Source organism: Aquarana catesbeiana, linkage group LG03, assembly GCF_042186555.1.
Source record: "Aquarana catesbeiana isolate 2022-GZ linkage group LG03, ASM4218655v1, whole genome shotgun sequence".
Lineage (NCBI taxonomy): Eukaryota > Metazoa > Chordata > Amphibia > Anura > Ranidae > Aquarana > Aquarana catesbeiana.
Window position 1 is genome coordinate 124808514 of NC_133326.1, and position 24453 is coordinate 124832966.

General features: G+C 45.8%; 2 protein-coding genes across 3 annotated transcripts in view; one reads left to right on the top strand and one right to left on the bottom strand.

The window, feature by feature from the left end:
• The window catches only part of CIB2 (calcium and integrin binding family member 2), a 40620-nt gene extending 37249 nt beyond the window's left edge, over nt 1-3371 (bottom strand). For both annotated transcript variants that reach the window (XM_073619168.1, XM_073619167.1), the window contains exon 1: nt 3195-3371. The gene's annotated coding sequence lies outside the window, so the exon portion shown is untranslated. The remainder of the gene's footprint in view (nt 1-3194) is intronic.
• Nucleotides 3372-15391: 12020 nt separating this feature from the next.
• The window catches only part of IDH3A (isocitrate dehydrogenase (NAD(+)) 3 catalytic subunit alpha), a 36600-nt gene continuing 27538 nt past the window's right edge, over nt 15392-24453 (top strand). Inside the window, exon 1 of the mRNA XM_073619173.1 lies at nt 15392-15509. Within this exon, the coding sequence (XP_073475274.1) occupies nt 15483-15509 (27 nt within the window). The 5' untranslated portion in view covers nt 15392-15482. The remainder of the gene's footprint in view (nt 15510-24453) is intronic.

Genomic DNA, 24453 nt, shown 5'->3' on the forward strand with positions numbered 1-24453 from the left:
AGTGCCTTCTATCAGTGCTCATCAGTGCCGTCTATCAGTGCTCAGCAGTGCCTTCTATCAGTGCCTTCTATCAGTGCTCATCAGTGTCCATCAGTGCCTTCTATCAGTGCTCATCAGTGCCTTCTATCAGTGCCCATCAGTGCCTTTTATCAGTGTTCATCAGTGCCCATCAGTGCCTTCTATCAGTGCTCATCAGTGCCATCTATCAGTGCTCATCAGTGCCTTCTATCAGTGCCTCCTGTCAGTGCTCATCAGTGCCTTCTATCAGTGCTCAACAGTGCATTCTATCAGTGCTCATCAGTGCTCATCAGTGCCTTCTATCAGTGCTCATCAGTGCCTTCCATCAGTGCTCATCAGTGCCCATCAGTGCCTTCTATCAGTGCCCATCGGTGCTTTCTATCAGTGCTCATCAGTGCCCATCAGTGCCTTCTATCAGTGCTCATCAGTGCCCATCAGTGCCGTCTATCAGTGCTCATCAGTGCCTTCTATCAGTGCCCATCAGTGCCTTCTATCAGTGCTCATCAGTGCCTTCTATCAGTGCCCATCAGTGCCTTCTATCAGTGCTCATCAGTGCCCATCAGTGCCTTCTATCAGTGCTCATCAGTGCCGTCTATCAGTGCTCATCAGTGCCTTCTATCAGTGCCTTCTATCAGTGCTCATCAGTGCCCATCAGTGCCGTCTATCAGTGCTCATCAGTGCCCATCAGTGCCTTCTATCAGTGCTCATCAGTGCTGTCTATCAGTGCTCATCAGTGCCTTCTATCAGTGCCTTCTATCAGTGCTCATCAGTGCCTTCTATCAGTGCTCATCAGTGCCTTCTATCAGTGCTCATCAGTTCCCATCAGTGCCTTCTATTAGTGCTCATCAGTCAGTGCCTTCTATCAGTGCTCATCAGTGCCTTCTATCAGTGCTCATCAGTGCCTTCTATCAGTGCTCATCAGTGCCCATCAGTGCCTTCTATCAGTGCTCATCAGTGCCCATCAGTGCCTTCTATCAGTGCCTTCTATCAGTACCTTCTATCAGTGCCCATCAGTGAATGCTATCAGTGCCAATCACAGTGAATGCTTCTAGATCCCATCAGTGCCGGACAGCACGGCTCTGAGCGGAGATCGTGTGTCATATAACAATAGCACAGAGAGACACCGGCGGCCGCATTAATGTTCTATTTGTTGGTCCTCTCTGGCACGGATGAGAGAGGACACACAGCTGATCTCACGGCTCCCCCTTCTCCCCCCTTCCCTCTCCTGTGTGCTCCGCGGGCAGTCTAGTGTGAAGCTAAGGAGCTCACGTTTCCTGCGGAGCACACAGGAGAGGGGAGGGGGGAGTAGGGGGAGCCATGAGATCAGCTGTGTGTCCTCTCTCATCCGTGCCAGAGAGGACAGACAAATAGAATATTAATGCTGCCGCCGATGTCTTTCTGTGCTATTGTTACATGACACACGATCTCCGCTCAGAGCGTGTGTGAAGAGCAACCCCACTGGCCCCCCCCCCCCACAGTGGCGGAATTCCGGGCCCCGTCGCAACTGCAACTGTTGCGACCCTGGTAATTCCGCCACTGACTAACAACATACAAAGCCATCCACAACTAGCTAGCCACAACTATCAAGCTACTTTACCGCCGCATCTGAAAATACCACCCAAACTGTCCCCCTTTACTCTTTTCATAACCACCTGCCCCCTAGTCACCTTCCCCAGTGCTTGCCTCCAGGACTTCTCCAAAGCCTTTTTCATCCTCTGCAACTCCCTACCCCAATCTTTCCAGTTACTGTATCTCCTACTCTGTTTGCATTTAGGTGATCCCTGAAAACTCATCTCTTTAGGGAAGCCTATTCCACTTCCACCTAAAAAGCATACTATTACTTTCTCCATCGGCTCATCTGACAGTTATTAGCCTCCCTTTTAGATTGTAAGCTCCCATGAGCAGGGCTCTCTGAACCCTCTTGTATTGAATTGTATTGTAACTGTACAGTCTCTGTTTATTTTGTAAAATTGTGCAAACTGTTGGCTATAAAAATACTGTACAATAATAATAATAATAACAACAATATATACAGTGGGGAAAATAATAATATTAACATTAAATTAACAAAATTTCACCTCATGGGGTAGGGATGACCATGAGAAAAGTGAGGGATCAGCCCATAACTACACTGGAGGAGCTTGTGAATGATCTCAGGGAAGTTGGGACCACAGTCACCAAACAAACCACTGGAAACACAATACGCCACCATGGATTGAAATCCTGCACCGCCTGCAAGGTCCCCCTCCTCAAGAAGGCATATGTACAGGCCCGTCAGAAGTTTGCCAATGAACATCTAAATGATTCAGAGAAGGATTGGGAGAAAGTGCTGTGTCAGATGAGACCAAAATTGAGCTCTTTGGCACTAACTTGACTCGCCATGTTTGGAGGGAACAAAAAGCTGACTATGACCCTAACAGCACCATCCCTACAGTCAGGCACGGAGGTGGAAACCTTATGCTTTGGGGCTGTTTCTCTGCTAAAGGTACAGGCCAACTTTGCCACATTGAGGGGCCAATGGACGGAGCCATGTATTGTAAAATCTTGGATGAGAACCTTCTTTCCTCAGCCAGAACACTGAAGATGGGTCGTGGATGGGTCTTTCAGCATGACAATGACCCAACAAAGGAGTGGCACAAGAAGAAGCACATTAAGATCATGGAGTGGCCTAGTCAGTCTCCAAACCTTAATCCTATAGAAAATGTATGGAGGGAGCTGAAACTTCGAGTTGCAAAGTGACAACCAATAAACCTTAAGGATTTAGAGAAGATCTGTAAAAAAGAGTGGACCAAAATCCCTCCTGAGATGTGTGCAAACCTGGTCACTAACTACAAGAAACGTCTTACCTCTGTCCTTGCCAACAAAGGTTTCTCCACCAAGTACTAAGTCATGTTTTGCTTGGGGATCAAATACTTATTTTACTCACTGAACTGCAACTTAATTTATAACATTTGTATCATGTGTTTTTTAATGGCTTTTTGGTTGATATTCTGCCTCTATCATTTAAAATACACCTATGATTCATTTCTTTGTAAGTGGGCAAACTTACAAAATCTGCAGGTGATCAAATAATTATTTTCCCCACTGTATAATATATAATACATTTTTGAAAAACTGTTTCCCCCTTCCTCCTACCCATGCTGTATACTGTCTATAAAAGAGATCTGTGTAAATACCTTTTCTTGAATCCCCTTCAGTCCAGTCATATGATGCAGAAGCAGCAGCTCCCCTGTGCCAGTAAGCAGATGTTGCAGTGGAGAGGAGGGAGCCCCAACAATGCTGGGGCAATGGATGCTGGTGGGTGACTTCACGGCTCTGTCATTTCAGCCCTGTTGTTAAACGTTCCCTGACACTGAGGAGCCGGAGCTTCTGCATCATGTGGCCGGATCCAAGAAAAGGTATGATATTTACACACATTATTTTTTTACAAACACAATACAGCATAGATAAGAGGAGGATGGAGCAGTGTTTTTAAGCTGGCTTATATTTAGCCTAAAATTCCACTTTATTACTTTTCAAGGAAGTCTGTGCTGAGCTTGAAGTCAAACTACAGTCATCCCCTGCAATATCATATTTGATGAGTAGGTTTCTTGCATGCCAAAAGGGATGCAGATGCTATTTATTTTCTTCTTACAGCACTGAAATTGATTAAAGTGGTTGTAAAGCCTTACATATGCCCTGTGAAGTGGTTGGCCTCAGGTGATGCACAGAGATGAAACAAATCCTCCTACATAAGTTGTACCTGTTTATCTGCAGTAATGCAGGTGCAGCATTTTTAAAGCTTGTCTGAGAGTTCAGAAGAAAGGGGACGGAGAGCTGAAATTACACTCTGCAGAGCTCACTGAGGAGAGCTCTGAGAGCTGATTGGAGGGAAGGGACACACCCCCTTCACACAGCTCACAGAAACAGAGCTGAGGCTGTCAATCAGCTGAAGCTCACTCCTCATCACCATTTTTCTCTTGGTGTCAGGAAAACTTGTCAGAAGTGATTCATGCTGATAGCAGAGGAACAAGGCAGCAGACAGAAATGAAATGTAGTGCTCTGGATTGAGACAGAGAGCTAGGGGAGGAGAAACAGCAGCACATTGATTTTCCCAGTGAATGGCTATGGGGGGGGCATGTCAGGACAAGTCTGATCATTGGAAAAGAATAGGAGTTCCAGCGCAGCTAGAGAACTGAACACGCTGTGTTTTCATACCTAGGGTGGCCAGTTTTTAAGCAGAAAGCAGAAGGGCTGGCAAGAACACAAGGTATTTCACACAAAGAAAGCGATACAAAGAGAACAGGATACTTATTCATACACATAAAACGTGGATATTACTGCGCTAAACCCAAGTAATTGAAGTGACAAGCAGCTACAAAAAAAATGTGACAAACATAAATAGGATCTGAGTGGTGAATACTGCAGCGCTAACCAATGAACACAAATAAATGAATGAAAAGAATCATGAATAAAAATGATGAAACAAATCAGATATACAAAGTGTCCAATAAATGTAAAAAACTATATGGGTGAGTAACCCAACACCAATGAGCACCAAGAAGATGTGTAAATCAAAACAGTGCAAAAAAGTGTATAGATTATAGTCCAACAAAAACTGATCTTCAAACACGGGGTGATATCAGACATTCAAACACTGTCTGATATGGAGGACATCAAAGATATTGCATCATCAACAATATAGAGAAGTGCGTGTGCCCTTACCGGAACTGGTGGACTCCAATGTCAGCGACATGGAGTCATACAGGTATGGTGCCACAAATGGCCAAAGTGTGGAACTCCACAGGGTCCAGGACCTCTGGGATGGAATCTAGAGAAGAGACGGGAAACCTCCAAATGGACCTCCGATCCTAGGTACGTCAAACTGGATCTGGATGGTAAGATCAACAGGACTCTGGAGCCACTCTCAGCAAAGTAGTATGTGGAGAAAGAAAATGCTTCCACATAGTGTAGATCAAAATGGTGGTATTTTATTTCTAAAAAACAGCATACAGGTATAAAAGTGATCAAGAAAATAAAAAGCTGGGCAATGTGGAGAGTGATAAGCCAAAAAACCCTACGCGTTTCGACCATAGAGTGCATGCAATGTTAGGGAGGGTGGGTAGCTCTTCTTTAAAGCCAATCCTTTAACCAGCAGCAAGATCCCTGTGGCGGTGGGCCCTTTATATACTGAGCCCCACTGCTTCCAGAACATTCCCAGAAATTCTATTGGCTCATTCCTACCCGCTCACAGGTGAGCAGGAATATTTAAAGGGCCAGCGCTCCCAAATTGCAATGCATTTAAATTCAATGCTAATGCTTTAAATAACAGGGGGAAAAGGTGGAGGCAACCCCATAAATGCTCCAAATGAATTGTGCCCCCCTTTTACATCCTCCCGGAATACTGGAATGTCTGTGTTGGTCTGGCGGGGGTGAGAGCTGGAGAGTACCAGGGGATGTTTCTAGCTTTGGATTAGGTTTACATCAACATTTACACAAGGCTGGATCAGGAGTAGCCAGTCCATTAGGGGCACAGGGGTGTCGCCCCCTGCAGGGCACCAGACTCATAGCTTTCTATGAGTTTTTTTTTCAAGCACATGATTAGACCTGAGGCTCTAATTGGCTTGAAAAAGGTTGGGCTCTGGGCACAGAACCCACCAACTTGTGACACTAGCGAATTAATATTCGCTATTGTCTTCAGGCTTCTTCTCCTGGCCAAACAGGACAGGAGGCAGATCGAGTTTTCTGGGAGGAGAAGCCGAGGAAGCCGTGGAGGGGCTGAGTGTGGGGGGACCGTCACCATAGAGGGGCTGGGTGCGGGAGGACCGTCACCGTAGAGGGGCTGAGTGTGGGGGGAATGTCACCGTAGAGGGGCTGGGTGCTGGCGGACCTGGGGGGGAGGGTTTGTTTGCTGCCGCCCCCAAAAAGTTTAGCACCAGCCGCCACTGGGCTGAATTTTAGTAGAACTTGATTTTTGAACAAAAGTATTTTTTTACAGGCAAGCATACCTAGTTTTTCCTTACTGTGTCTGAGATTTGTTTCATTATCCTGTATAGGGATATATGCATTCATTTATAATAAAGGTATAAACGTCAATAGTAGATAGCCCATTATATGTAAAGTGCATACATTTTGTGTATGGTTAAATGAATGTGCTGTTTTGTAGGAAAAGTATGTGTCTAATGTTTCTTGTAATAGAGCAAACTGTCCATGTAACTCAATTCTGCTATATCATATGTAAGGGATTGTCTTTATATCCCATTAGCTTGGGGGTGAAAACAAGGGGCAGGGCACATGAATAAATGATACCCCTAAAGCACAATACCTAGATGTGGAATACTAGAGCCAGCCCTTCTAGGGTTTTCTCTAATATAATTAAATTCTATAGATGTCCTGTCCACATGACTGGAAGGAACATATTATTCCCATATTATCCCGGTGCAGATATGAGATTCAAACATTTTCAAAGTTATAACTAATTATCAAAATGCCTATTACAGGTCACTTCTAAGTATGAAAGTGTTTACAATGCAAGTAGAGGGGCATGCATTTAATTGTGCTGTTCTTTGGCTGTCGGTATTACTACCCTCTGTAATTTCTGTTAGTATGAATGATACTATGAATGACTGTGGTAAGACTATTCACTGATCTTGTCATATGCGTTGTACAAATAGTTGTATTGGTGACCTTACAAGGGACATAGTATATTTAAAGTGGAATGTAAAGGAGTTCTTTGGTCACAGCACACACTTTCATTTATTTTATTTATTTCAGGTACTTATATAGCGCCGTCAATTTACGCAGCGCTTTACATATATATTGTACATTCACATCAGTCCCTACCATCAAGGAGCTCACAATCTAAGGTCCCTAACTCACATTCATACATACTAGGGACAATTTAGACAGGATCCAATTAACCTACCAGCATGTCTTTGGAGTATGGGAGGAAACCAGAGTACCCGGCGGAAACCCATGCAGGCACAGAGAGAACATGCAAACTCCAGGCAGGTAGTGTCATAGTTAGGATTTGAACCAGCGACCCTTCTTACTGCTAGGCGAGAGTGCTACCCACTACACCACTGTGCCGCCCATTTAATTATTAATTGGTTCGGTGAGGACATCGCTGGATCCCTGGACAGGTGACCTTACATTAAAAGTCAGCAGCTACAGTATTTGTAGCTCTTGACTTTTATTTTTTTGGGGGGAGTCTGGTACATTGCTTCCTGCAAACTATTATCCCTTTACTGATTCCACCTTCTGAAACTTCTCCTCTCAGCACCCCTGTAGCTCATAAGGCAGGCTCTGTGAAATGTGTGACACAGCAGTGCCTACTCACGGGGCATAGTGATTATGTGTTACAGAATTCATGAAGAGTAAGTCTGTGGGGGTCTTCACAAAGTAAGTTTACAAACTTCAAGATCAGTCAGAGTAATAGGAGAAAGCTAGAAATAATTTAAATACAATGTAGAAATGAATAAATGATTTTACATTATGACCATAGATACATGTTAAAGCAGTTGTTAAAGTGATTGTAAAGTCTTGATTTAAAAAAAAAAAAAATAACAAACATGTTATACTTACCTCCTCTGTGCAGTTGGTTTTGCACAGAGCAGCCTGGATTCTCCTCTTCTCGGGTCCCTCTTCAGTGCTCCTGGCCCCTCTCGAGTGTCGAGTGCCACCACAGCAGGCAGCTTGCTATGGGGGCACCCAAGCCGAGTCACAGCTCTGTGTGCCCATTCAGACATGGAGCCCTGCCCCCTCTCTCCCCTGATTGGCTAACTGATTGTGATTGACAGCTGCGGAGCCAATGGCGCCGCTGCTGTGTCTCAGCCAATCAGGAGGCAAATCCCGGACAACTGAGACACTTGTGGACATCGCTGGAGAGAGATGGGGCTCAGGTAAGTAACTAGGGGGTGCTGGGGATGCTGTTACACACAGAAGGTTTTTTTATCTTAATGCATAGAATGCATTAAGATAAAAAACCTTTTGTCTTTACAACTCCTTTAAGCCACAGTGTCTCCTTGGTACAATTGCGTCTGTCATAGTAAATGCTGTGCCCCAGTGTTTGTGTTTTGTGAAAAATATGCCGCTATATACCTTATTTTATAGCGCCCCTTGGGATGGGGGGATGGCAGTGAAAGTTTACTTGGTGCTAATAGAGACAGGAGGGGGGGGCCCAGAGACAACTCACACACATAGGAGCTGACTGGGAGGTAAGGAGGGAGAGAAGAGATCAGCGGATGACGGAGGCACATAAACTGACCACTGTAATCAGGGCTCAGCAGCCATGATTACCGTGGTCGGCACACCAAGGGGGACTCAGGAACAGGCAGGATCAACCAGGTTTTTTACAGCTTACAGAGGGACAGGTTAGACAGCACAAGCACTGTGCTGTCTAACCTGCTATAAGGGAACAGGATCTTTCTTTTTTTAAGGGTTACAACCACTTTAAGATTGAAGCAACAGACTTTACACTCTGAAGCAACAAAAGGGCTTTCACAAGTAAGCAGAGGTGGGGGACTCGAGTCACATGACTTGACTCGAGTCAGACTCGAGTCGCCTGTTTGAGGACTTGCGACTTGCTTGACAAAATTAAATAAATGACTCGACTTGACTTTGACTTGTCACTAATGACTTGCGACTTGACTTTGACTTGGGCTATTTGACTTGCAATGACTTGGCACCACCAGTGCTGTGTCTTGGCCTAGGCAAAAGCCGCCCCCCCCCCCCAAAAGAAAGCTCCCCCCCAAGTCCCGGCTTCGGGGTAGATCAGTATTTTGACTTAATTTGTGACTTGACCAAAATAAATGACTTGACTTGCTTGACTTCTAGCAGGGACTCGACTTGACTTGCTTGCTTTTCGCCACAGTAACTTGGGACTTGCTTGTGACTTGAAGGTTAAGACTTGAGACTTGCTTGTGACTTGCACATGTGTGACTTACTCCCATCACTGCAAGCAAGTTTACAAACTTCAAGATTATTTAGAATAATAGGAGTAGGCTAGAAACAATTAAAATTCAATGTAGAAACGAGAATTAGATTTTACATTAGACACATTTTAACCTAAAAAAGTGGATGTAAACCTGATTCATGACATTTGAGCAAGGCACATATATCTGCAGTGTTTTGTTCTCTCTCTTCAAAGTCTCTCTCCTAAGTCCTGTAGTTGTCACCTGCCCTGTTCTTCTGTTATCAGCCTGATAACTTCTGACAAGTTCTCCTACACAGGAGATAAAACCAGCCTGAGTTTTGTGTGTCAGGGAGGGTGCTATAAATAAATTAGCAGAAAGCTGCTCTACTCACAGGACAGCTCTGCAAGTGTCTACCTATCTGGAAAAGGGGTTTTCGCCTTTCCTCCAATCAGCTGTCTCCCAGTGTAATCCAACACTAGACTGTTACTGCTAAATGAGGAAGTGAAAATTCTAACATGATCTGAACTTTCTAAACAGTATATAAAGCTGAAGAGAGCAGATATACATGTAAAACTTATGTAGGGAGATTTGTTTCATTCCTATGTATCATCTGAGGCTGGTCACTTCACTGGGTATAGGAGAGGGTTTACATCCATTTTAGAGATGAGCTCCAGTCTCCTGCGTAAAGCCTGCTGTAGCTGCTGACTTTTAATAACCAGCCACTTCCCTGTCCCACGATCCAGCGCTGTGCTCACTCCAGCCATTTTTACCATCTTAGTTGAATCTTTCTGTACTTTGTGTATTTTTTCCCAGATCTGGGCAGTAACCCAGTGAGAAACTTTGCCTCTGTGCGAGAGCTTTCTTTGTTAACCTCTTGCTGATCCGCTCACAGTAGATCTATACCCATATGTCGCAGTGCACTTCCTGGTTTGGCGGTGTGCATAAGCGTGCCCCCTGCTGATGCGTGTTGTGATTGGACACAGCATGAGTTTGTCAGAAGCTGAAACCTGCTGATTGGCTGCGTTTACAAACACACAGAACTTTGTGTACAGAGAGCAGCGATCTGGCTGTGCCTTCTCCCTGCTTTTCAGGGAGTCAGCAAGTAAAAGCAGCACACATTACACATGTTAAGTACACAGTTAACCCCTTGATGTTAACCTCTTCCCAGCCAGTGTCATGCATTACAGTGTATAGTATTATCACTGTATTAGCATCACTAGCGATGTTAGTGTCAGTTAGTGACCCTCCCAGCCAGTGTCTGTTAGCGCCGGATTTCCCACCACTCACAGTCCCACTATAAGTTGCTGATCACCACCATTACCAGTATAGCGTCTATAGCTGTGTAAATTCCAGTATATATAGACGCTATAACTTTCACACAAACCAATTAATATACACTCATTGGGATTTTTTTTTTTTTTTACCAAAGACACGTGGTAGAATACAATTTATAAAGAATTTTTTTTTTTTTGTTTTTTTATTGGATATTTTTTATAACAGAAAGTAGAAAATATTGTTTTTTTCATTTACATAATATAAAACCACAGTGGCTATCAAATACAACAAAAAGAAAGCTCTTTGTGTGAAAAAAAATATGTAAATTTTATTTTTGTACAGTGTTGCATGACCAGGCAATTGCCAGTTAAAATAGCGCAGTGCTGAATATGGTCTGATTATGAAAGGGGTAAAATCTGGTGGTGAAGGCCAGCCACTGCTTCTCTTTCTCCTTGTGCAGGGTGATTTGTCTTGTATTTGCCCCCTGCTTGTAGTTTTCTATAGGCAGCCTCTAATGGGTGGGGCCTGCTGGGTCCCTCCCACAGCTCTGCTGTCTGCACAGGCTATGTACAGCACAGTGATGATGTCACTGCTATTTTACAAGGCAATAACTGAGCTGGAAAAAAATTCTCCACAGATTTGAACATGGGTGGGAGATTTGATCTGGATGAGAAATATATTTCCCCACTATTTGGGTTGTGGTCCATTTAAGGGAGAGTTCAAGAGACAATTTGGTACTCAGGAGTTCTTGCCCATGCAGGGTGAGGGGTTTTTGGGTAGTTTGATTGGAGAGGAGAGGACTGATTTACACTTTTACAGTACTCTCTCGATTAGTAGACCTTCATTTGGGATCCGGAATTCTGAGTCTCAGAGAGACTTTGGGTGGAAAAGAGCCTACAAACCCTGATTAGAGGAACTTTGTTTCTGAAGGGGTTAAGTCAGAGGCCTAAAGAAGAACATGAAGCTGTCAGCTGGTGTCTGTGAGGTGGAGTAGAACACAGCTGAGTGAGCAGTGTGGACTGGCTTATGAATGAGACAAGGTTGCTCAATTGTGGAGACCTCCTCTTTGGGACTTGTAGGTAGGTGGCACCTTCTCCATGTTCTCCTCCTTGTTGTGTGCCAAGTGTGGGTCACATAGGAGGCCTACCCCGGGGTGGGTTCTTCTGGGCTATGCTAGGAACTTTGTACAGGTTTATGTTACTGCCATACGAATGGGGTACCTTTACTGGAGCCACTCTCACAATCTCTAGTAAACTCTCTTGATGTAATATACACCAACAAGGTAATTTGTGCACTTAGAAGGGACACGTAGAGCAAATGCCCTCTCCACCTGTTCAACGTATCACTGCTACCTCACTCACATTAAGCCCCGGTTCACACAGGGGCGACTTGTCAGGCGACTTAGCCGCCTGACAATTCGCCTCCCGTTCTATACTACGGAACCGTTCTAATAGGAGCGACGCAAGTCGCTCCGACTTAGAAAAAGTTTCCTGTAGTATTTTTGGGGCGACTTCAGGCAACTTGCATTGACATCTATACAGAAGTCGTTTTGCAAGTCGCTGCTGAAGTCGTGTGCAGGTCGCCTCGGTGAGTCGACCTGCAAGTCGTGCCGCCCCTGTGTGAACCGGCAGTAATGGTATGGAGCCCTGCTGTGCTCCTAGTGCAGACTCCATGTATGCACGTCACTTAAAGAGGAGCTCCAGACTCCCCCCCCCCCCATCAGGGCTGGGCTCAGCCCTTCCTTCTCAAAGCTGGCCGCTCAGCTGTCGGCTAATTGCCAGCTCCTATCTCTCCACAGTGACTCACCTGTTGATGATATCCTGTTCGTTAGTCCTGCCTACTTAAGCCGTCCAGTCCAGATGATCTCTGCCTTCGCCTTGGTCACATCTCTAGAGACGCTCTCCTGTGTTCCTGTTAAAGACTTACTTGGCTTATATTCCTTCTGGCTCCAGATCCTGCTTGTTGTTCTACTACGCTCATCTCTGGCTCCCTGACATTTTGGCTTGTCTGACTATCCATTCCAGTACCTGAACTCTGGCTATGTTTTGACTATGTTTACCCTTTTTTATTATTATTAAAAAAGTGTGATTTAACTGTACTTCTGTCTCAGTCTGATTTATGGTTTCTGACGCCCCCAAAAATTAAAAGTCAGCAGCTACAAATACTGTAGCTGTTGGCTTTAAATATTAGGTCACCTACCTTTCCAGGCGTCCAGCGATGTCCTCACCCGAGCTGATTCTTTAATGGCTGTCGGGTGCTGGTGCCTCCATCCTGCACATACGCGAAGCACGCTGCACTTTGTGAATGGGCTACAGTCTTCTGGGACCTGTAAAGTGTCTTCACACAGTATTAACTCTTTGTACTGATGTCTTCATACCCCACAGTGCTTTAGTGACCCGAGCTGCAGCTTTATGTGCCAGTTACTTGCATTGCACCCCTTTAGTAACCGCAATTAACGTGTACTGCTCGTTCAAACCAAACAGAATTGAGAGGGAAGAGAAGATGTTTAGGAGCTCACAAAGGATGTTAGATGGAGGCAGAAAAACACAGTAAGAAACAGTTTAATGAAAAATAGATTACAGGGCCATGAAGCAGTGGATGTGCATGGATGATTTTTGAAGAATAAGTATATTGTTTAGTGTCACGTTAAGGTGTCCGGTTATGAAACTGTGAACAGCGGTGATCCCGAGGATCGCTGTTGATCTCAGCTCATAAACGGTTTATGAAACAGAGATGCTCGGGGGGAGAACAAGTTTGAACATGTTCTCCCACTGATGATCTCCGCACACTGAGAGTCCTCATTGACTGACACAGAAACGGCCAGTTTATGAAGCTGCGATCTCAGCGCTTCACCTGTGATCTGAGTCAGAATTCACACTCCCCGATTCACCAGCTCAAAGGTGGAGAATCGGGGAGTGAAGAGGGAATCTGCAGGGATCTGAGGGGGAAGGAGGAAGATCTTAAACTTCTTTCTACCTCGATCAGACCACCCAAGACAGTAACCATGTCCCCCTGTCATATTTCTGTGTGTGTATATATATATATATATATATATATATATATATATATATATATATAAAATGTGTTTATGGATATATATATATATATATATATATATATATAATGTGTGTGTATATGCAATGTGTGTGTGTGTGTATATATATATATATATATATATATATATATATATATATATATATATACTATGTAGGGGGACTATTTATTTTATTAACATTAATCACGCCGTCTGTCAGTGTACTGAGCGGTGATAATTTATCACAGCCTAATAAATGGACATCTCTGTGTTTCTGTGAATTATTTCTGGTGCTGTAATCTCGTAAAGTCTCACGAGATTCCAGTATCGGGGGCCGTTCTACACTGTTTGAAGCGTTTGTAGATCACTTCACTCCTCCAAAGGACAAGCGATCTACAAAGCTTCATAAACTGGCACACAGAGGAGAACGCTTTCCTCTGAGAATGCCGGAGAATGAAGCAGTGAATATATTTCACTGCTTCATAATCAGACACCTCTCTATCAATACAGAGATAATTTCCTCCAGCTTTGGCCTTTATTCATTTTAATAGAGAATGCATTACACTAATTATACATCCAAAAATTCTACTAACCTTTATACTTGTTTTATATGTCAGGAAACTGAGACAGAATAGAAATTACCAGCACAGGAGCATCTGATTTTTATTATTAGGGAATCAAGTACCCAATGTCTGGTAATAATTGTAGATATTCAGGAACCGTAATATCCCTGGTTACTTTCGGCACAGGTTCAGTGTAGGACTACAGGCTTCGTTCCTAGAAAAGTACACATATCCTCTTATATTGCTTTGAATTTTGATCTACCAGTGGATCTTGAAAAACGGTGTCTGTGATCATGAAAGGACAGTGTCTGTGGAAGCTTCTGTCCATTTATATTGTGAAATTTCAAGTTTAGAAATACTTTATTAGGACTTTGGACACAAGGTGCTTATCTTCATAGGGGTCAATGTGCTTGATTAAATCTGGCACATATACTGCATTGGCTTTCACTGTTTAGCAGGGATGTGCAGCCTCTGTGTTCCGAAAGCAGTAATAATTATTAACATACAAGGACAGCACTGTCCCCCTACAAAGCACACAGAGCTCATTATTTCCAGCCTCCGAGGAACAGTTTTGCTGAATCTGGTATAATAAAATTGTCCAAGTATTAGTAGAAGAAGCAGAATGTGTTTGTCCTGTCCCCTTGAGTCAGTTTTTAAACCCACTTTTTTAAGTTTAAAAGAAAAGGTCCAGACCTGCCTATCATCACATATTTTTGTCCTTTAAATAGTTCCTTTGCTGTTGTCCTGGGTTGGCCCAAAGCCGCCTGTTTGCAGGTTTTCCCTTTACCTAGCCGGGTGGTAAGGAGACACTCATACCTGTGTGTTCCTGTGGCAGGTGCCGTGCGTGTCTGGAGGAGTGTGCCGTAACTGATCACTGTGATAGCCAATCAGAGACTATTACAGCGATTAGGTAATCAGGACTTGGCCCCCGATCATTAGTAGTAGTCCTGGAGCTGTCACTGACAGCTCTGTCTCTGTATTGGGGGCACACTGTGCAGCGGCACAAATACAGCAGCACATATATGCGGCCGTACATGAGTCTTGCTCTGTTCAGCTCCCTTGCACCATGACGTCACATGACTCACTCAGGTACCGCCTCCGCCAGACTCCCCCCCGCCCGAACACACTGTAGTGGGCACTCGGATGGTTTTAGCCGGCGAGCTGAGCGTCACAGCCATATTTTTTACTGGCAACCTTTTCCTGTCACTGGCATTTACTGGCAGGAGAAAAGTGTCATTTTTTTATTCTGACACAACACTGGTTGGAGCTTACACCGAGTTCATGACCTCCTCCCCTCGTCATGTGACAGTATCCAGGCCCGATGATTGGCTGCTATATGCTGGGAGTAAGGGGAGGAGGTGACATAAGAATGGCGGGGTATCAGTGGTAGTGGGGGGAGAACCTGTTACATTGCATTCAATGGACACAGTGACAGACTCCTTTTTGGTTGACAAACATCACAGCATGATTATTGGTGAAAACCAAGACCAGCAGACTAAACCATAAGCTGCTCATTCATGTTGATAAGTCATATATACAAATATAAAATGAGATACAAAATGACTGACATGAACTCATCTCTATCACACACAGCTCCGCAGCTAGGCAACAGATACTTCCGGTATTGTACAGGGAGGGACTTCCGGGTGTTAGACGCGTCGTGCGAAGCTCCGCCCCCTCGCAGATCCCCGCAAGAACATGGCAGGCAGCGGCTGGAGGTCATTGGTGAGTGATGGGGCCGCTCCGCTGTGTGTATGGGAGACACGCGGCCTGTGCTGGGCTGAGGGAGGCTAACTACCGAGGAGAGACGAATACAGCAGCCCGGCCTGGTGCAGTGACCAGCAGCGTGTACGGCACCTGGCATAGCAGGGTCGGGCTGTCTAGGTGAATTACGGTAGCGGGGCTAGAAGGAAGCGTGAGCAGCCATGAGCTGTCTATGTGAGGACATGGACAGCCCGGGATGTGTGCACTCTGTATTCCCTATACTGTGACTATGGTAGGGCGCCCCCTATCGTCCTCTTCCTGTGGGAAAAAAACCCATATAGGATGCATTTGTCACTTGTATATGGTTACTGAGTAAAGGTCAGACTTGGGGTGTTCATACACTATACAATCTAATATAGATCTACCGACATCTATGTAGTACACATGTAATACCTATCCTGATTGGAAGGATCGTTTGGGTAGATCCTCATTAGGGATGAGTTCAGGTGTAATCAGATATTAGTCCCACCCCCCCTGAGTGATCCCGCCAGGAAGTGCCACAGGGGAGAACTAATCATAGGCGGAGGAGGCATTCCCCCACACAAATACAAGGGGCGTGTATACGGTTGGGGGCGGGGAATGTCTCGGCCACTTATGATTGGTTGTCCTCGGTGACCACTTCAGATTAGTATCCACCTGCCTGACGAAGGGGTCCTGCGTGACTCCAAAACGTTGCACTACCTTTTTGTGATGTGATCATGCTTCAAGGGGTTGTAAAGCTTCATTTTTTTTAAAACAACAAACATGTCATACTTGCCTCCTCTGTGCAAGGGTTTTGCACAGAGGGGCCTCAATCTTACACTCCTGAGGGCGCGCTCCCGACTCCTGCTGCCGCGTCCATTGACACAGACAGCAGGACTTGACCCCGCCCCCTCGTGTTACTGGCTTTGACAGCAGCAGGAACCAATGATCCTGCTGCTATCAATCCAGCCAATGAGGACCTGAGACAGTGGCTGGAGCTGCTCTGCTTGTCCCTGTCGCTGGAACGATCGGGTTCAGGTAAGTAAAAGGGGGGCTCTAGGGGGGTGCTGCACTACAGAAGGTTTTTCACCTTAATTCACCTTTCACTAAAAACAGCTTGGACTCTACTTGATGATCCGTGGTGTGCTGGCAAATATCCTCGTTGTGGCTTTCTGATCCAGTATCCAGCTGGTGGTTGCTGCAGCACCCAAAACCTTTCGAGCTTTATCCAGGAACGTGTGTGATGGGAATATAAGGTTCAGACTAGTATCCGAACACACCTGAGCTCATATCTCATCATCAAGTTACACAGTTCTGGTACATCTAAAGGAGATTGTATAGTGGAGAACGGCCTGTGCTGGAGAGGTGGCATTCTCTTTTACAAGCAGGGCCACCGATGAGGGGGTAGCACCAGTCACTCTGTAACGGGCCAGCAGGAGAATCAGATGTGGTCGGGGGGGGCAATTACAGGTACTGATCCCCTATTTGGCTCCCCCTGCAGCAGATGAAAGCCGACTTCTCCTTCTCTCCCTCCAGCTTGCTTTCAGAGACAGCCATACAGGGGATTGGTTCCTGTAATTGCCCCCCCCACTGCCCTGATCACCCTCCCTGTCCAGAATGCGATTCCCCCTGCGGTCCGGACCCTGTTGTGTGCACCACCTCCTCTCCCGTCGGCTGCAGTGCACATGGCAGGGGGATCTTTTAAGGATGGAGAGCCGGAAAAGGGCCCGGTAAATTACATATTTACTGGCCTCTTTTGTGAATGAACACAATGAGTGTACCGATTGCTCACTTTGTTCATCCCCAACTGAAGCACAATAAACTGTTTACTGTGCTTCAGTTTGTGAATGAACAGGAGCCTCTGTACAGTGCACTTTCTGTTCATTCACTGTCCACTGTCCATTCACTGTGCAACTCAGGACTATATATCCTCAGTCCCTTTCTCTGTCTCAAAAGCGAGACATCAGGGGACGGTTTAGACTCCTGATAATTTCACCAAAGCCCGCCTCTTTCCCCCAACAGCATTGTGAAAAAAATAAAAAATGTAAAATAAAAATAAATCAAGGGCTCATTCACACTTGTTCTCTGCCCCATACAGTATGAATGAGTGGTTTGTTTGTGCGTCTGGAGCCGCCTGTTACTCTGAAGGAGCAGAAGCTGTACAAACACATCCACAGGTCCTAATTTGACAGGTGCGAGTGACCCCGAGTGCTCACGGTGTTCAGGGGCTGTACACCTGCATCCACATACTTGTCAAATCAGGACCTGCGACTGTGTGTTGTATAGCTGCTGCATCCCCATAGTATAATATAGACTGCCTGCACACAGCCTCAGCCACATAAAAAAAGAAAAGGTGATTCAAAGTGTACTAACCACAGTACCCATGTGAATGAGCCTCAAGACCTCCTTCACACACGTGGTCTTTTTATTAACTCAATACAGTTTTATCTTTTGGATTTAACAGAAATTTTGTAAGTTATGTATTTTTGTCCGCTGATAATGATTTTAGTGTATTTTTTGCAAAAATATTGTTTTAATATTTTGAGAGGAGGGGGTACAGCTTTGGGTACAATCGCTGTGTACTGGTTTGCTGAGAGGAATCCTCAGAACATTCTTCTGACACTGGACTGGGTCCCTACTCCCCAGTAACCTTCATCTGTGCTAAGCACTGTCCCTAACCAGCCGGTTCCTTGCCCTAACCAGCCACTTATGACTGCTGGTGTGCAGTGACAGCTTCCTGGCAGAATAGCTCAGACGGGTTCAGGCTAAGATCCAAACATGTCTGAGCTCATCCATAGCCCTCAGATTTCATAATTTATATCGCTAAAGGACATTGTATAGTGCATGGTCATCTTTAGACTGTATAATAAGTTAACAATCAATTGTACCAGCAACAGGAACAGCACACACCGAGAGTCAAAATAATATTCTTACTTTGTTGACATATCCAGCAGGAACGGGTTCTATTCTGACATGTTTTGTGGTAGGCAGGGTACAGCGCTCTGCTTAGCCTGAAACATGTCAGAATAGAACCTGTTCCTGCTAGATATTTTAAAGCAGACCTTCAGTCATTTTTTTCATCTTGCCATCTTATAAATCTTATAAATCTTCTGCTCTTGTTGTTTTAACTTTGGATAGTAAAGCATTTTTTTTTTCTGCCAGTAAATACCTTATACAGCCCACATCCTGTTTCTTGTCTGGTCATTAGCCTAGGCTTAGAAACAGAAAAGTCTGAGAGCTGCTCCCTAACATGAGACACCTCCATCCCTATATTGCACAAACATACAAAAATTCGCCCGTGGGACTTTAAATGAAGTGTCCATGGTGATCACAGAAAAATAACAAGAGTATAGAGATGACAAAATTTATTGTGATAAATAACATCCAGTACAAGTCATGAACATCGGTGACACATGCATAAGAGCAGCAGCATGATAAATTGGTCCTAAAAACATAGCCATCATGACATAACATCAAAATATAAAAAGTATAAACAGTACAGATATACATGCTACATCTCTAACCCGACGCGTTTCACGAGCTCTCCTCGCATCATCAGGGGCTGATGTGTATATCTGATGTCTGTAATAAACAGATAAAGAGTATATTGGAGTATAGGTTATGGTAGGACAACAACATGAAGCCAGAGTAAGTAATCCAATACCCACTTGTCAGGCGTGGACCCCCGAGGAGGTGGCCCCCAGGTGGGGGGCAGCGGGGATACATCTCCCCCGGGAGCCCAGGCTTATGACATCATGCACAGATCTTTCACTCTCGTGAGAGTTTGCCAGGAAGGGAGGGGGAATGAGTCCATAAGAGGGCCAATGAGAGTTGCAGAGCTGAAGGTGTGCTTCTGTGTAAATCCAGGAAATTAATAGGCAGAAGCTTCAGCTGCCCACAGTTAAAAATGGATGCAGCCAGACTCAATGGAGGGGGATTTCTGCAGCATATTTGGCAAGTACAGAATCACAGTATATAAGAAAATAATATGCAAAGTGGTTGGAGGGAAGCTTCAGAATGGCAAAGATGTTTTTATTACAAATTATGTGAGCAGACTACAGTTCCTCTTTAAGAACTGCGCCCAGGCAGACAGTTTATTGCAGAAGAGACCTGCCATGTTTCTTCTGCAATAAAATAAACCTACCTGCCTGTTTGCAGTCTTCTGTGTAATGTACACTGAGTTGCACCACTCTGTGTGTCGGGATGACTGCACATCTGTGTATGCTTAGGGGGTGACCTCATCATGCACCAGCCAGTGAGAACTGGCACAGCCTGACATTCAAAAAATCTGGGTAGAATGTGCCAGTGAGGAACAGCAGATCCTTGAAGGGAGATGGGTATCGGGAACTTTACCTCCCACCCGCGCTATAGCCAAAAGACGGCCACAGCGAGGGCTTAAAATGCCGGGAGTGTGTCCATGGACGTCCTCCCATGCTCGCACTGCCCACGAACCCTGTGATCGGGGTAAAGGGCCATTGACAGAGGCCCTTTACCACATGATCAGCTGTCAGCTAATGACAGCTGATCACATGATGTAAACTAGGGGTCGACTGATTATTGTAGCGGCTGATTATTAGGGGCCGATATTCAAATTTTTCAAATAATCCTTATTGGTCAGAAGCCTACCGATATTGGTCAGACCTCCTCCCCCTGTCCCCCGCGCGGCGCTTGCTGCGGTCACTGCCAATCTTTGTCGGTGGTGCGGCGTGCAGCAGAGAGATGACATCATCTCTCACTGCCTGCCTTGCATCACCGCTGTTCTGCCCCTACAGCAGGGCCATGAAAGCTGCTCTTGACAGGGCTACAGCCTCGGGCAAACAGAGAGATAGTTACATCATCTGTCACCTCCCACCCACATATGGAAGTTTACCCACTTGGACACCGCTGGGGAGAGGCTGCCAGAAGTATTGTAAGTAGTGATAAGCTGCATATGGGTGGCAGGAAACCGTGGCAAGTGGCATGCTGCATCTGGTGGCAGGTGACAGTGATGTACAGAATATCGGCGCCTGAAAGGCGGCCGAAAGATCGGTATCGGCCCTGAGAAAACGGCATCGGTCGACCCCTAATGTAAACGGAAGACGGTTATTGGCTTTTTTTCCAAATCGTCTTTCAGGACAGCACCCGAGAGATCATGGCTCCTCTTCCCACAGGAAACACCTCATCAATTAGGTCTTTAAATTGGAATCCTCCACGTTGCCTCATCAGTTTTTTGTGTTTCCTCCAGCTGGAGGAACACCTCTGGTGGGAGCCATGATCTCTCAGGTTATCCTGGGAGACACAGGTTCTCACCTGATAGGTCTTTTTAGGCTAGGAGAGTGAGCCTCCCACTTGCCTCTTATATGGATGGTCCCGTGGGCTCCCTCTCCCTCTTCCGTGCTCGGGGAGAGCCTGTACGTCCGGGGGTGCTGTCTAAAAATTTTTTTTTTTTTGGCCTGCAGGTGGCCGTCCTCTGTTCCCTTTTACAGAGGGAACGAGCGGTGGCGGCCGCCATGTTGCTGGTGGCAGAAGAGCGCTTCAGCCACGTCCAGGCAGCACTTCCGGGTCGGCGCGTGCGTCATTTCCGGCGCAAAGCGCAGTGGGAGAGGGCAGGGTCACCTGGCGCCTTATTTCCGGTTCCAGGTCAGCGCAGCGGCGTTTTCGAATCTGGAACCGGTCGTTCTACCACGCACCGCAGACAGCTATGGATAGCGATGCAGCGGAGAAGGGGGCAAGCCAAGGCGCCAGCAAGGCTAAGGTAAGGGACTGTGTCCTCTATTACCCTGGGCCGTTTTCTCCTGTGGGGGGGGTTACTCACCCTTTCCCCCCCTTCCCCCCACCCCCCACCCCCCCCACCCCCTCTCAGAAGGTATGTTGCAGTGGCTAGATTTAGATATCTGCCCTACAACAGGGGATTAGGTGGTGGTGGCTTGCTGGGCACATGGAAATGAGAGGTTTCTTCCTTAGTGCACCTGGGTGTATTATTTGCGCTGTATTACAGCCTTTTAAGCGTGGTTGCTTGTCTCTTTTCTGTTTGTCCAGGCCAAAGGTTCTGCCCAACCAGTCAAGAAAAGGTGCCCTGTTTGCAAAGAAAAATTAGGCGATGCTTGGACCAAAACGCTTTGTGCAGAGTGCATTACAAATTTGGTCAAAGAGGAGACTCCATCCGTTTGTGGCGACTTAGTGTCAACAATAAAGGATGAGCTCCGGGCCACCTTTCAAGCTTTTAGGTCAAACCTAAGAGAGGAGCCAGGTCCCTCTAGGGATCCTCTGGTTCCGCAGCCATCTTCAGAACCCCAGAGCGGTTCTCAAATAATTTTTGGGGGTCCAATATCCCAGGACGCTTCTCAAGGGTCCGTTTCCCTCGCTCCAGATGATACAGATTCTGAGGAGGAGGAAAATGAATCAGATACCACTTCTAAATACAAATTGTCACTAGAAGAGGTGGGAGGACTCCTGAAGGTAATCCATGCCACTTTGGGGATAGAAGAGGAAAAGAAGGAACTCTCCCTGCATGACCGCATGTATGCTGGTTTAGGAGATTCAAAAGGTCGTTCTTTTCCAGTCCATTCAGTTATCACTGATATGATTAAAAAAGAGTGGCTGGAACCTGAGAAAAAGCCTTTCTTTTCCCGGGCTCACAAGAAAAGATTTCCATTTGAAGAAAATCCAGATTCTATATGGAATAAGGTTCCAAAATTGGACTCTGCCTTTTCCCAGGTCTGTAAGTCTACGGACCTAGCCTTTGAGGATATGGGCACTCTGAAGGAGCCCATGGACAAAAGGATGGACCTGCTTCTTAAAAGAACCTGGCAATCAGTAATGCACAATCTGAAACCAGCAATGGCAACAACCTGTGTTGCAAGGAACTTAGATCACTGGGTTAACCAGTTGAAAGCCCATGTCATAGCAGATTCCTCAAAACAGGAGATTCTAGACTCTTTTTCAACCCTGTCGGCAGCAATATCATATATTGCAGATGCGTCTGCGGAATCTATCCGCATGTCAGCAAGGTCAGCAGCTTTGACAAATTCTGCCAGAAGGGCCTTATGGCTGAAGACGTGGCCAGGAGATGCTGCATCTAAAAATAGATTGTGTGGTATTCCGTTTGCGGGTGATCTGCTATTTGGTTCAGAGCTGGAGTCCATTCTTGACCGAACGGCAGATAAGAAAAAGTCATTTCCAGTTAGGAAGAAACAGGTGCAAACCCGTAAGCGTTTCTTTCGGCCCCAAAAAGGTCAGCAGGAAGGGAAAATGCAGGGCAAGAGGAAGTCATGGTCTTCTCAGAAGCCCAAAGGTAGGGGTGGAGTGCTCTTCAATCCTCCTGCGGCCTCCGCAAAACCACAATGACTCTGTCAAGGTCGGGGGAAGACTACAGGAGTTTCTTCCTCAGTGGAGAGCCATTTCCTCAAATCAATTCATTGTAAAGATGCTCTCCCAGGGGTATGTGATAGAATTCACGGAAGAACCTCCAAGAAGATTCCTGGTGACAAACGTCCCAAGGGACGCAGTCAAGGCTCTCGCCATGAAGTCCTTAATTCAGGAACTGAAAAATCAGAGAGTCATTGTTCCGGTCCCAGCGGGGGAGTTCTTCCAGGGGTTCTACTCACATGTCTTTCTGGTTCAGAAACCTTCAGGAAAGTTCCGTCTTATCCTGAATCTCAAAATGCTGAACAAATCGGTAGAATACAGAAGATTTCGGATGGATTCAATATTTTCAGTAAGAAACCTCCTGTACCAAGGGTGCTATATGGCATCAATAGATTTACAAGATGCCTACCTCCACATTCCTATTGCCGCCAGGTCGCAGAAATATCTGAGGTTAGCACTGAAAGAAGGGAAGAAGGTGGTACATCTGCAATTCAGAGCACTCCCGTTTGGTCTGTCATCATCCCCAAGGGTCTTCACGAAAATAATGGCGGAAGCTCTGGCGCCTCTGCGTCTAGAGGGGATCTCAGTTATTCCTTATCTGGACGACCTGCTGTTTTTTGCCCAGACCAGAGAAGGTCTTCAAGAAAACTTGCTCAGAGCCCGTGTTCATCTAGAATCCATGGGGTGGATTTTAAACCTTCAAAAATCAAATCTGATTCCCTCACAGGAAGTATTATTCCTGGGTTTCCGTATCAACTCTTTAGAACAAAAAATTTTTCTTCCAGAGGAAAAACAGAAAAAGTTGATTCAAGTAGTGTCATTGCTACAGTCCAATCAAGTTCTGTCCATCAGGAAGGTTATGTCAGCATTGGGAACCCTGACCTCTTCCATTCCGGCCATCCAGTGGGCAAAGCTCCATTTCAGACCTCTGCAAAGTTTCCTGTTAAAAACCTGGAATCACCAGCAGGATTCACTAGATTCATTAGTGAAGATCCCTACTTCAGTAAAAAGAAGTCTGTGGTGGTGGAAGAACCAGACAAGGTTCTCAGAGGGGCTGTTATGGTCCTTCCCAACTCAGGTGAGGTTGACAACAGATGCCAGTTCCTGGGGTTGGGGGGCTCATATGAGCGGCCGGTGGGCCCAGGGCTCGTGGGACACAAGAGATGCCCTGAGGTCCTCAAATTGGAGGGAACTAAAAGCTATAGAAATGGCCTTACTGACCTTTGCGAAAGAAGTCCAGGGGCAACATACTCAGATCCTGTCAGACAACGCCACGGCGGTGGCTTACATAAACAGACAAGGGGGAACCAGAAGCAAGGTTCTGCAGAGTTTGGCAAAAGGCATTCTGAGTTGGGCAGAGCTCCATACTCTATCCTTATCCGCGGTCCATTTAAAAGGGACCCTAAACAGAGTGGCGGATTTCCTAAGCAGGAACCAGATTTTAGAAGCAGAGTGGCAATTGAATCCAGAAGTCTTCCAGTTAATAGTGCAGAAATGGGGGCGCCCAAGAGTGGATCTCTTTGCCACCCAGGAAAACTCGCAAATGTCTCGCTTCTTCTCCCTGGACAGGAACGAGACATCACTGGGAGTGGATGCT